The sequence below is a fragment of the Solanum tuberosum genome, unplaced genomic scaffold (assembly GCF_000226075.1).
Source record: "Solanum tuberosum cultivar DM 1-3 516 R44 unplaced genomic scaffold, SolTub_3.0 scf00090, whole genome shotgun sequence".
Classification (NCBI taxonomy): domain Eukaryota; kingdom Viridiplantae; phylum Streptophyta; class Magnoliopsida; order Solanales; family Solanaceae; genus Solanum; species Solanum tuberosum.
The window spans coordinates 385,548-400,242 of record NW_006239013.1 but is presented as its reverse complement, the minus strand read 5'-3'; the positions used below and the strand labels follow the sequence as shown (position 1 = coordinate 400,242).

General features: G+C 35.8%; 1 protein-coding gene across 1 annotated transcript; it reads right to left on the bottom strand.

The window, feature by feature from the left end:
* Nucleotides 1-2,998: 2,998 nt before the first annotated feature.
* On the bottom strand, nucleotides 2,999-4,425 carry LOC107060554 (uncharacterized). Its single transcript, XM_015308561.1, has 2 exons — nucleotides 3,635-4,425; nucleotides 2,999-3,308 (listed from the first exon to the last, which is right to left on the bottom strand). The coding sequence occupies exons 1-2, from the start codon at nucleotides 3,954-3,956 to the stop codon at nucleotides 3,274-3,276; spliced, it is 357 nt and encodes a 118-aa protein (XP_015164047.1). The 5' UTR covers nucleotides 3,957-4,425; the 3' UTR covers nucleotides 2,999-3,273.
* Between the last annotated feature and the right edge of the window lie 10,270 nt (nucleotides 4,426-14,695).

The window sequence follows — 14,695 nt, the reverse complement described above, 5'->3', positions numbered from 1 at the left end:
AACAAACTTTATTCCTTGTCTATGCCAAGTTTGTGCTTGTCATGTGCTTTGTAAGGAAACTTCCTGAAGTCACTGATGTGGACGGCACAGATCTTTTCTTTGACTAAATCAGTATTACGGGCCTGATCTGTGCCACGTTGCTGCTGACTATTCCAAGGCTTAAAACACTTTGCATTCTTCAAAGTGCCTTTTGTCTCATTGTCTGAACAACTCTTCTTTCTCTCTAAATATGTCTTCACCATTGATGAATGTGAGTTCAAGGTCTGTGTATTCTTAACATCCCCCCTCAAGATGGAGGGGAGCAAAGTGATACCCATCTTGCGAAGAAGATGATGGTGAGAAGGTGCGGACAAAGGCTTTGTGAGAATGTCGGCTGGTTGATCTTTGGAGGGAACAAATGAGAGAGAAATGAGGCCAGAGAGATATTGCTGACGAACAAAGTGACAGTCAAGCTCTACGTGTTTCGTTCTCTCATGGAAAAATGGATTCCGAGCAATGTGCATCGCCACTTGGCTGTCGGAATACACTGGCACCGGCAATGATGGTGAAATAGACATATCTGCCAGGAGACGAGTCAACCAGGTCAGTTCTGTGACCAATCTCCTCATCGATCTATATTCCACTTCGGCGGAGGAAAGAGACATTGATGCTTGTTTCTTCGATTTCCAAGAGATGGGAGACCCACCCATACTGATGAAGAAACCACTGACGGAACGTCGTGAATCCTTGCAGGAGGCCCAATCGGCATCGCAAAATGCAGAAATGGAGAATGAAGGAGAAGCAGACAAGAAAATCCCTTGAGTAGGACTACTTTTAAGGTAACGAAGCACCCTTAATCCAGCAGTGAAATGAAGATTGCAAGGCCTCTGCATAAATTGACTTAAAGTCAAAACAGCAAAGCATAGATCTGGCCTTGTATGAGTTAAATAATTCAACTTTCCAATGAGATGTCTATAAATGGTAGGATCTAACAAGTAGTCATCTGAATCTGCAGTCAACTTACATGAGGGATCCATGGGAGATGAAACAGGCGACAAATGAGAGACATCAAACTCTTGGATCAAATCCAAGGCATATTTTCGTTGACTCACAATAATTCCATGATCTTCTCTCAGAATTTCCATGCCGAGGAAATAGTGAATAGGACCAAGATCTTTAATTTTAAACTCAGCATGAAGAAATGATTTAAGGGATTGGATTTCTGCATCATCATCACCTGTAATCAGTATGTCATCCACATACACTGCTACTATAGAAACTAGAGCACCATTTCTTTTAAAAAATAATGAGTAGTCGTTTAAGGATGCAGTGAAACCTTTGAAACTTAATGCCCCAGCAAGCCTAGCATACCATTGCCTAGAGGCTTGCTTCAAACCATAAAGAGACCTTTTGAGTTTACAAACCAAATTAGGCTGTGGTGAAGACAGACCAGCTGGAAACTTCATATATACTTCTTCTTGCAAATCACCTTGCAAGAAGGCATTGTTCACATCAAATTGGGACACTACCTAATTCTTTTTAGCTGCAATAGAAAGCAAACACCTGACAGTGGTCATCTTGACCACGGGGGAAAAAGTTTCATTGAAATCTATTCCCTCCTTTTGAATATCACCTCTAATGACCAATCGTGCCTTTAGCCTTTCTAGAGAACCATCTGCATGATGTTTGATCTTGTAAACCCACTTACAAGGAAGTGCTTTTCTACCTGGAGGAAGACAAACGACATCCCAAGTATGGTTGAATTCTAAGGAAGCAAGTTCTTCTTGCATGGCCTTGACCCAACTAGGATGAGTAGAGGCTTGAACATAACTAGTAGGTTCTGTGATGTCTGAGACTAATTGGAGAGTGACTTGATTAGGTAGAGAAAGACCAGCAAAGGAAAGGACAGTAGGTTGAGGAGGTGTAGTAAAACATGAATCAGTTACAGAACTAAGAAATATGGTGTTGCAAAAATAGTCCTTTAGATGACTGGGCATGGTACCTTTGTTGGATCTGGTTGACCTTCTGATATTAGGATGAACAGGAGGTTGAGAGGTTGATGGCACATGTGGAGGTGTAGGAGTGGAAAGGGAATCAGGATTAGAACAAACAACATGATCTGACTGAGAAGATGAGGTTGTGTTGAAACTGGAATCTGTAGGTGCAAGGAAATCAGAATCATTATACACCTCATTAACAACAGTTGGAATAGGAAAAATGTGGGATGGTTGATCTGCAGGATCCATTGAAAAGGGAAAAATTTCTTCATGGAAAAAGACATTCCTAGAGACAAACACTTTCTTGATTGTGAGGTCTAACAGCTTGTACCCTTTTTGGTCACTGGGATAACCTAGAAACACACATGCTTTTGCCCTTGGTTCAAATTTTGTCCTGCCATGAGCTAAAGTGTTGGCATAACACAAGCATCCAAAACATTTCAGATGTTGATAAGAAGGTGATTTCTCATACAAAATATCATAAGGAGTAGCACCCTGCAAGACTCTAGAAGGCAATCTGTTGATAAAAAATGTGGCAGTGAGAACACACTCTCCCCAGTAAACCATAGGAACATGAGATTGAAACAAGAGAGCTCGAGCAATTTCAAGAAGATGTCTATGCTTCCTCTCAACTACACCATTTTGTTGAGGAGTGGCAACACATGAAGTTTGATGGATTATACCTTGAGATTGGAAGTAAGAAGTGGCTAATATACTCTTTCCCAATTCCAGAGCATTATCTGACCTTATCACTTTCACCTTAGTGTTGAACTGCCTTTCTATCATCTGTAAGAAGCATTTCAAAACTGAAAATGCATTGCTCTTATTTGTCAACAGATATGTCCAAACACTTCTACTATAATCATCCACTATGGTGAGAAAATACCTATAATTATTATAGGTGGGTACTTTATAAGGTCCCCATGTGTCAATGTGAATCAGGTCAAATTTGGCCTTAGTAGATTTAGGACTTATAATAAAAGGCAATCTAGATTGTCTTGCTTTAGGACATATATCACAAAAACAATCAAGATTAGTCTAAATATAGATAGAACTGAGATGTTTCATTGATGAGAAAGGCAAATGCCCCAATCTAATGTGCCAAAGTTTTACATTAGAAACAACACTACTACATATAGAAGAAACTCCACTAGGGACAGACTCAGACATACTAGAAACATTAAAAGGAAAGAAACTAGAACTAGGAACATCTCTTGACATAATTGGCACTTCTTTGGTAGGATTGAAACTAGACTCTTTTACATTGGGCTGGAGTAGATAGAGTCCTTCCTTAGCTTCACCAAAAACTTGAGGCCTCCTCATTAAAGGGCCCTGCATAACACACTCATTTGATGTAAAGAACAAGATAGAATGAAATTGTCGACAAAATCTATTTACAGACATGAGATTGAATTTGAAACTTGGGACATATAAAACATTTTCTATAGCAATATCTGAGAATAAAGAGACTGTTCCTATATGAGTGACTTGAATGGTATGACAATTAGGAAGATTAATAGTCAAAGGGACTTTAAGAAGACACATAGAAGTGAAGCAACTTGAATTATAACACATATGTTCTGAAGCACCTGAGTCTACTATCCAGGTATTAGAATTTAAAACTGAAAAACATGAGCCAATGTATTTCAAGATTGTACCAGCCACTGCATTTGCATTAATTGCATGTCCTCCACTTGTGTCTGCTAACTCTTCCATCTTCATTTGTTTAAACATGTGAATAAATTGATTATATTGCTCTTTACTGTACCCTTGATTGAGTGCAGCATTGCCACTACAGTTATTGTGTTTTCCTTCAAAGTCCTCCATAGACACTGCTGCATTTCCTCTAATTTGTCCTTGAGAGCCTTTGTTATTTGTGAATTGAAAATCATCAGGATACCCTATCAATCTGTAACATTTTATTTCTTCATGTCCTTGTTTTCCACAGTAATCACATGACACATTAGGGTTATATTTCATTCTCCCTCCTTTAAGCTTTTGATTTTGAAATCTCTGTGACTGTTGAGGTTGTGCAGCTCTGGGAAATTGATTTCCATATTTCTAATTAGCATCATTAGTCCTTTGAACCTGCTTTCCACCTCTATATTGGTTTCTATTCCCAGTCATGAAACCTCCAGTTCCAGCCATAAAAGCACTGGAATCAGAAGGAATGAGAGGATTCATATAGCTTTCCCTTTGATGTTCATCCTGTAAAATCAAGGAGTATGCAAGGTTAATGTTAGGCAAGGGGTTAATCATCAAAATATTACCCCTGGCCTGTGAATATGTGTCGTTTAATCCCATAAGGAATTTGATGAGCCTTTCATCTTGCAAAGACTTCTCCAGCTTCTGTTTTCCCTCACAAACACACACACAACCACACTTGATGTTTGAGTTTAGGGAATCCAACTCATCCCATAACCTTTTTAGTTGTGTGAAATAGCCTGCAATGTTGTTATTGTAGCAGCAAGTGTTGTCGATGGGTCACCCATTGCTCAAACGAGAAAAGAAGAACAGATTTTGAATAAATCTGGAAGGATTTTGATCACTGCTCTGATACCATGTAGAAATTTATCAAGAGACAATGTGGAAATTTTCTCGTGTTTCATTACTGTACCATCATTCAAATATATATACAAGTATAATAAGAAAATAAATAATGTTAAATTCTATCCTACTTGTAATATTCCTATTGTCTATGTACAATTTTCCTAACAAACTTTATTCCTTGTCTATGCCAAGCTTGTGCTTGTCACGTGCTTTGTAAGGAAACTTCCTGAAGTCACTGATGTGGACGGCACAAATCTTTTCTTTGACTAAATCAGTATTAAGGGCCTGATCTGTGCCACGTTGCTGCTGACTATTCCAAGGCTTAAAACACTTTGCATTCTTCAAAGTGCCTTTTGTCTCATTGTCTGAACAACTCTTCTTTCTCTCTGAATATGTCTTCACCATTGATGAATGTGAGTTCAAGGTCTGTGTATTCTTAACAGTTTTCGATGTTTCCCAAAGTTCATTTGGTAATACATCATCTTAAGCTCAGCTGGTCAGACTTTACTATGTAACTGTGGCTCAGATTAACATACTATATAGTACGAGGGAGTAACAAAAATAAATATATTTTCGACTATGGCATATCACTTTAAAAACTTACTAAATAATTGTAGTAATATTGGTAGAGATTAAAATTTTGTGGGACTCTACAAAACGTGTTCAATTTGAATTGGGACTCTAGAAGGTGTGTTCAATTTTAATTAGAATTCTTGGAGACTACTCAATCCTAAACTATTAAGAAGTGATTGTTAAATAGGTGTATGGTTAGTTAAAGTTAGCTGTAAAGAAAGTTTGTTGTAACTGTTTTACAGTGATCAGTGAGTTAGTTAGGACCTACTAATCACACATTCTAGAATGATCCATCTATAAAAGTGTGAAGGACTTCTTATTGTAAAGGAAACATTCTGATAATGAAATAACTTCTTCTTCCTCTTCTACACACGTTTCTCTTCTCCATTCTCTTCCATGGAAGAATAACTTCCATGGCTTTCATCATCAAAGCATAACTTGACATGGTATCAGAGCAGCGATACAAGGATCAATCACCCAGCTGCAATTCGAATTAAAATTCAGCAACTGCATATCTGTAATGGCAGAATTGACAGTTGATACTCTTCCACATAATCATCCTCTATACTTACAGGTTTCAGATGCACCAAGTGTAGCTCTCATTACGACTAAGCTCACAGGTCCAGAAAATTATGGCCTCTGGAGCAGATTGTTCAGGCTTGCTTTACTGGTGAAGAACAAGCTCAGTTTTGTTGATGGAACTTGCCTAAAAAGCTCGTACACAGGAGATCTAGAAGCTCAATGGGAAAGATGCAACGCCGTGGTACTTTCATGGATCAGCAGTACAGTAGCTTCAGAATTACTCACTACTATTGTATACGCGTCAAATGCAAAACAAGTTTGGGACGACTTCAAGGAAAGGTTCGATAAATCCAATCTTACGAGAGTGTATCACATATGGACAGAGGTATCCTCTTTGAAACAAGGCAATGATTCTGTAACTACTTACTATTCTAAATTGAGGGATCTGTGGGATGAACGGGATGTTTTAGTACCTGCTCCTTTATGTAATTGTGTTGAAGCCAAACCTTACATAGAACATCTTAATCAGCAGAGGTTATTGATGTTTCTAATGGGATTAAATGAGTCCTATAGCCATATTAGAAGTGATTTACTACTCAAAACTACTGTGCCCAGTGTTAATCAGGCATATGCCACAGCAGTTCAAGAGGAAAGTCAGAGATTGTTGAGTGTTGTGGAGATTCATAAGGAACCCCTCACTATGCTGGCTAATCGAAAGCCAGGATTCAAAGGAAAAAAATTACTGGATAATCCATGTGTGCACTGCGGTTATAGAAACCACTTGAGTAAGGATTGTTACAGAATAATTGGATATCCAACTGATTTCAAAAGCAAGAGAAAGACAGATGCATCCAGCAGTTCCAGATCCACTCGTGGTTTTCAACAGGATTCTACTGGTTTCAAGTCTTCTGCTAACTATGCTACTTCTGCAGGACAGGGACATGCTCTCACACTTACAGAAGAAGAATATAATCATGTGCAGAACCTTAGACACAATTCAGGTGGTGATGGTGATCTTAAAGCCAATTTCACAGGTAATGTATCACTCACACCTAATGTTTGCGAACATGAGTGGATCATTGACTCTGGTGCTACTCATCATGTTACTTCTTGTAAGGACATGTTATCACATTCAAGGTGTCTTGGTAATCAAGGATCAAATACTGTTCAATTGCCCACAGGCAACAGGGCTCCTATTGCAGGCATAGGTTGCTCTACTATCCTGGGTGATCACACACTGAAGGATATTTTGCTTGTTCCTGATTTCAAGTTTAACTTGTTGTCAGTTGACCAAAGATCTAGTGTGTAGTGTCAGTTTCTTCCCTAATTTTTGTGTATTGCAGGGTCTTTACAGTGGGAAGGTGATTGGGATTGGTAGAGAAGCTGGAGGCTTATACTTGTTAAAAGACACCATTAATGCAGTGACTACTGCTGCAATAAAGGATGATAACTTCACCACATTGTGGCACTTGAGGCTTGGTCATCCTTCACTGACAGCAATGCAACATATTCCATCTTTGACTAGCAACTTGTCTACTCTTCCTTGCTGCCATATCTGCCCTCAAGCTAAGCAAAGTAGACCTAGTTTTCCTTCTAGTTTACATAAATCTAGTCTCATATTTCAGTTGGTTCATATAGATGTATGGGGTCCCTATAGGACTCCAACTTATGACAAGAAGCAATACTTTGTGACCATAGTTGATGATTACAGTAGATTCTCGTGCTTTGTTTGATTCATTCCAAAACTGAAGTCTACTCTGTATTGAAAATTTTTCTGTTAATGGTAAACACTCAATTTGACACTAAAGTGAAGGTGTTGAGAAGTGATAATGGCACAGAGTTTATGAATTCCAACTGTAACGATTTATTAGCCTCTCTTGGGATAGTACATCAAAGTTCTTGTGCTTATACACCCCAACAGAATGGGGTGGTGGAAAGAAAGCATAGACACATACTCAATACTGCCAGGGCATTAAGATTTCAAGCCTCCATTCATATCTCTTATTGGGGTCATTGTGTCAAGGCAGCAGTATACTTAATCAATAAACTTCCTACAACTGGTTTGCAAGGAAAGTCCCCCATGAATTATTGTACGGTACTCCACCACACCTAGATCATCTAAGGGTATTTGGTTGCCTTTGTTTCATATCTGTACTGCCTAAATCCGATAAATTTGCTCCTAGAGCAAAGAAGGGTGTTTTCATGGGCTATGCTGAAACTCAAAAGGGATATAGAGTGTTTGATCTTGAGTTGCATTCCTTTCATGTTAGTAGGGATGTCACCTTTGTAGAACATGAGTTTCCTTTCCAGTCTGACTCCTCTCCTAGGGCCCTGCATGATCTCCTGGAACCCCTTTTTACTCCTTTATCACAAGCATCCATTCCTACTCCATTTGACACAAGTCCTGGAGTGCAGGTTGAATGTGCAGAGGAGGTTTCAACCCCTCCTAGTACAACTACTGATGTCTCTCCCCCTAGTGCAGTTCCTCTACCATCTGCTAAGCATGCCACCTCTACACCTGTTATGGAAATTGTTGCACCTTCTACTACAAGACCCAATAGGTCTGTTAGGCCTCCCATTTGGCACCAGGACTATGTTGTATCCAAACCCCTCATTCTACTTGTCTTTATCCTATTGGAGACTATGTTGTCTACTCCAAGCTGAGCTGTTCCTATAAGTCCTTTTTAACTGCTCTTTCTAATTCTTCTGAGCCAACCACCTTTAAAGATGCCTCCAGTAGTAAAGAGTGGATTGCTGCTATGAAAGATGAAATTACAGCCTTAGAGCAAAATAACACATGGAGTGTGGTGGACCTTCCTCATGGAAAAAAGGCTATTGGCTCTAAATGGATATACAAAATCAAACTTCAGGCTAATGGTGAGGTTGAAAGGTACAAAGCAAGGCTTGTTGCAAAAGGTTATAATCAGCAGGAGGGTCTGGATTATAATGAGACATTCTTCCCTGTTGCCAAAATGGTTACAGTAAGAACTGTTATCAGTGTAGCTGCATCACACTCTTGGCCTCTTTACCAAATGGATGTCCATAATGCCTTTCTGCAGGGTGATCTTCTTGAGGATATCTACATGGACATGCCTCAGGGTTTTCAGAGGCAGGGGGAGTATAAGGTGTGTAAGCTGCTCAAGTCTCTTTATGGCCTCAAACAGGCCTCCAGGCAGTGGAATCTAAAATTGACTGAGGTCCTATTCTCTATTGGCTATTCACAAAGTCCCTATGATCACTCCCTTTTCACAAAAAGGGATGGGCAATACATAGCTGTGATCCTCATTTATGTGGATGATTTATTCCTGACAGGTAACAGCAGCAAATTAATACAACAGTTGAAGGAATCTCTTCATAGTAAATTTAAGATGAAAGATCTTGGCGATCTCAAGTACTTTCTAGGAATTGAGATTATGAGGTCTAAGTCTGGAATTTTGCTCAACCAAAGAAAATATGCTCTTGAGTTAATCTCAGACACTGGTCTGAGTGGTGCTAAACCAGTGACCACACCTTTGGAAGCAAACACCAAACTCACCACAATGCAGTATGATAAATTGACAGGACTCGATGATGATCCTTTATTCAAAGACATAACATGCTATCAAAGATTAATTGGAAGACTGATATATTTGACTATCACCAGACCTGACATCAGTTTTGCTGTTCAAGTGCTTTCACAGTTCATGCAGCAGCCTAAAATGTCATATTGGGAAGCAGCCTTGAGGCTAGTCAGATACATCAAAGGATGTCCTGGTCAAGGACTATTACTGAGCAGTAAACAAAGTTTGGAGTTGGAAGCTTTTTGTGATTCAGATTGGGCATCATGCCCCAACACCAGAAGGTCAGTAACTGGATACATGATCAAATTAGGAGATTCTCTTATATCCTGAAAATCAAAGAAGCAACATACAGTGAGTAGAAGCTCTGCTAAAGCTGAATAAAGAAGTATGGCTGGCGCTGTTGCAGAAATTATTTGGGTACTAGGAGTGTTAAAGGAGCTGAATGTAAATGTCACAACACCTGTGAAGCTGCATTGTGATAGCAAAGCAGCAATTCAAATTGCCAGTAATCCTATCTTTCATGAAAGAACAAAACATATAGAAATAGATTGTCACTTTGTGAGGGAAAGAATCAAGAGTGGATTAATACTACCTACCTATGTTAACACCACACAACAGCCTGCTGATCTTCTTACAAAAGGCTTAGGTGCAGCTTCTCATCATATGTTACTATCCAAGCTTGGAGTCTTCAATGTGTATTCAGACTAAAGCTTGAGGGGGAGTATTAAGAAGTGATTGTTAAATAGGTGTATGGTTAGTTAAAGTTAGCTGTAAAGAAAGTTTGTTGTAACTGTTTTACTGTGATCAGTGAGTTAGTTAGGACCTACTAATCACACATTCTAGAATGATCCATCTATAAAAGTGTGAAGGACTTCTTATTGTAAAGTGAACATTCTGATAATGAAATAAGTTCTTCTTCCTCTTCTACACACGTTTCTCTTCTCCATTCTCTTCCATGGAAGAATAACTTCCATGGCTTTCATCATCAAAGCATAACTTGAAAGATAAGATGTAATTAATTTACTGTTTACACTATGGGATTTATGTAAGTTATACTAAAATATATCAAGAGAAAAGAAGGTTCAAAATTTCAAAAGAGAAAACATCTCTGAAAAGAAAAGAAAAGACAACAATGTTGCTTCCAGTAGCATCGGAAAAAAATAGCACATGAAGAACAAGAGGAAGAAATTGAGGTTTGTATGCTTTTGAACTTTTTACACAATAGAATACGTATAAATCTGGATACTTGTATCTATTAGTTTTCATTGTCAATTTTTTGGGTTGTTCACTTGTATTGAATTATTAACCCAAGTTTAAAACATTGATGGATTAATATAAGCATATTTTGATATATTAATACATTATAGTGTAAAAACAAATAGTTGAGTTCATCTTATCCAATGTATGTTAATTCAGTAGTTGTATTCATATGTATTTTCTATAGTTGTATATGTTTTATACATTAATACAGTATCGACAAGTAACAACTAAAACAATTTATTATAATCAATGAATATTGAATTAATAATTGTATTCATTCGTACATTCAATAGTTGTGTTCATATGCTAATCCTACACATAATACATTTTATGTATGCAGAAAATCAGATTTTATGTGTTAAATCGTTTGGTTGAAGCCTTGTATATGTATGTATATGCAAATCATAAGATAGATCATGATTTGAAGAAGAAGCTTAATCCGGTGCAGTTTAATAAATTCAAAAATACATGTTTGGTGTATATACCGAGCACAAATTTTTAGGTACTTTATGGTATGCGAATTGGAGAATAGTTCCTTAGATGCACGGTTGATTCTATAAATCAGACCATGCACGCTTTAATTCAGTCTTAGAGAGTTTGCCATCATGACTGGCCTAAATTGCGTCGTTGATGCCGATGATTTTTCATTCAACACAAGCAAACCTAACAGAATTATTGAACAATATTTTGAAGGTAAAAGTACTATAAAAAGTATTGTAAATGATCAATAATCTGGAAATACGATTTAAACTTTTGCGGCAATTTTTTATTCAATAGAAGAACATCATTTATACCGTCAAACTTGCATAGTTAGAGGCATACCGATAATCCTATAGTACTATTTATAGTACTTTTACCTTCAAAATGCCGTTCAATAATTCTGTTATATATGTTTGCTTGTGTTGAGTGGAAAATCATAGACATCAACGATGCAATTTAGAATAATTATGATGGCAAACTCACTAAGGTTTAATGGGAGTGTGGTTTGATTTATATGAATCAACAGTGCAAGGAACTATCCTCCAATTCGCATACTATAAAGCACCTAAAAATTTGTGCTTGAACCCGACACTCGTGCATAAGGATATATACACCTAAACATGTATTCTAGAATTTATTAAACTGCATCGAATTAAGTTTCTCCTTCAAATGATGAACTATGTTATGATTTGCGTATACATGCATATGGAGGGCTTCAACCTGACGATTTAACATATAAAATTTATTTTTTTGCATACAGAAAATGTATTATGTGTAGAATTAACAAATGAATACAACTATTGAATATACAAATGAATATAATTATTGATTAAACATACATTGATATTTATAATAGATTGTATTAGTTGTTACTAGTCTTTACTGTATTAATGTATAAAACATATACAACTATAGAAAATACATATGAATACAACTACTGAATTAACATACATTGGATAAGATGAACTCAACTATTTGTTTTTACACTATAATGTATTAATATATCAAAATATGCTTATATTAATCCATCAATGTTTTAAACTTGGGTTAATAATTCAATACAAGTGAACAACCCAAAAAATTGACAATGAAAACTAATAGATACAAGTATCCAGATTTATACGTATTCTATTGTGTAAAAAGTTCAAAAGCATACAAACCTCAATTTCTTCCTCTTGTTCTTCATGTGCTATTTTTTTCCGATGCTACTGGAAGCAACATTGTTGTCTTTTCTTTTCTTTTCAGAGATGTTTTCTCTTTTGAAATTTTGAACCTTCTTTTCTCTTGATATATTTTAGTATAACTTACATAAATCCCATAGTGTAAACAGTAAATTAATTACATCTTATCTTTCAAGTTATGCTTTGATGATGAAAGCCATGGAAGTTATTCTTCCATGGAAGAGAATGGAGAAGAGAAACGTGTGTAGAAGAGGAAGAAGAAGTTATTTCATTATCAGAATGTTACCTTTACAATAAGAAGTCCTTCACACTTTTATAGATGGATCATTCTAGAATGTGTGATTAGTAGGTCCTAACTAACTCACTGATCACAGTAAAACAGTTACAACAAACTTTCTTTACAGCTAACTTTAACTAACCATACACCTATTTAACAATCACTTCTTAATACTCCCCCTCAAGCTTTAGTCTGAATACACATTGAAGACTCCAAGCTTGGATAGTAACATATGATGAGAAGCTACACCTAAGCCTTTTGTAAGAAGATCAGCAGGCTGTTGTGTGGTGTTAACATAGGTAGGTAGTATTAATCCACTCTTGATTCTTTCCCTCACAAAGTGACAATCTATTTCTATATGTTTTGTTCTTTCATGAAAGATAGGATTACTGGCAATTTGAATTGCTGCTTTGCTATCACAATGCAGCTTCACAGGTGTTGTGACATTTACATTCAGCTCCTTTAACACTCCTAGTACCCAAATAATTTCTGCAACAGCGCCAGCCATACTTCTATATTCAGCTTGCTTCTCATCATATGTTACTATCCAAGCTTGGAGTCTTCAATATGTATTCAGACTAAAGCTTGAGGGGGAGTATTAAGAAGTGATTGTTAAATAGGTGTATGGTTAGTTAAAGTTAGTTGTAAAGAAAGTTTGTTGTAACTGCTTTACTGTGATCAGTGAGTTAGTTAGGACCTACTAATCACACATTCTAGAATGATCCATCTATAAAAGTGTGAAGGACTTCTTATTGTAAAGGAAACATTCTGATAATGAAATAACTTCTTCTTCCTCTTCTACACACGTTTCTCTTCTCCATTCTCTTCCATGGAAGAATAACTTCCATGGCTTTCATCATCAAAGCATAACTTGACATAAACTCTAGCTCATGCCTATATGAAGGGTACTAAATTCCCGTAAAAGGTATCTCGAAAATTTCATTTCAAGATCAAGATCTCGAATATTCCGCAAATTGATAGAATATTCATATACAAGTCAAATCTAAATTATCCTAGTTCGAGAAATACGCTACTAATGGCCCTCGAATCATGGATAAATCTTGGGAGAGTAGAATCAAGGGAGCAACAAAATTGTACCCGCAATCTTTATCAATAAAGTTATGTTTTTTTTTTTTTTTTTTTTGTAATTGTCATTTATTTTTTTGTCACTTTAAAATTTGTTGCAAAAGATATTAATTAATGAGTAATTTGTTAGTAATTTTTTTTTCAAACTCTTCTGTTAGAAATAGTGTTGAAAAACTCATTAAAGATTTTCAAAAAAATTATTCATTTTTAATCATAAAAAAATATATCAAAAATTCATTTATTTTCGACGGAAGAAAATATCATTTTATGTCTGAGTTTAACTTTTATATAGGTTATTATAAGTACGTAAAAGGGTTTGACATTAAGTATCATATAATTAAAAGATATATATGTATTATTCATAGAAAATAAAACTGGTAAAATAGAGAAATACTTTCTCCAACATGTTAAAATAACTTGATACTCATTTCGTTAATTTATGTGACATTTTTTGAATTTCGAAAGTTAAAACGAGTTTTTGTTTACTATGATCTTTTCATATGTTTTTTTTACATATATTTTCAATTATCAATTATTATGACATTATATATAATTTTTAAAATGTGTAAATTTTATTTAAAAAGTTTAAAAATTTCATGTTTAAAGAGTTGCTTTCGAAATCTGAACCGTGCCACAAATTGAGACATAGAGTAACATAAAAAGTTTTTCTTTATAGTACTAGTATACACTCTCATTCATTTTTATTTGTCATGTTTGACTTGATACATCCCTTAAAAATCATTCTTTTCCTTTCAATTTATGTTAATTTTATTAAGTAGTACGGTGTTTAAGAAATATGTAAAGATTTGCAATTATTATTTTATTATTATTACTTTTTTTTTTACTTAATAGAAAAGACAAAGTTAGAAACTGGTATCAATGACGTACGTGCGTAAAACCTGGGAAAACAAAACACAAGGACTTGGGAATCCAAGTATAGCACAAGGTCTACTTCCTTGTAGTTGTAGGTAGGGTGTTCTCACAAAATAAAAAAACTAAGGGTGTGTTTGGTATGAAGGAAAATGTTTTTCATGGAAAATATTTTCCTAGAAAAGAAGTAGATTTTTTATTTATTTTCACATGTTTGGTTGGTGAGTAGAAAATATTTTTTGGAAAAATATTTTAGTGTTTGGTTTATGAATAAAAAATATTTTTGAGAAATATCTTTTATTTTTACTAGAGTAGAAAATAATTTTTGAAATTGAAAATATTTTTTAAAAACAAACTTAA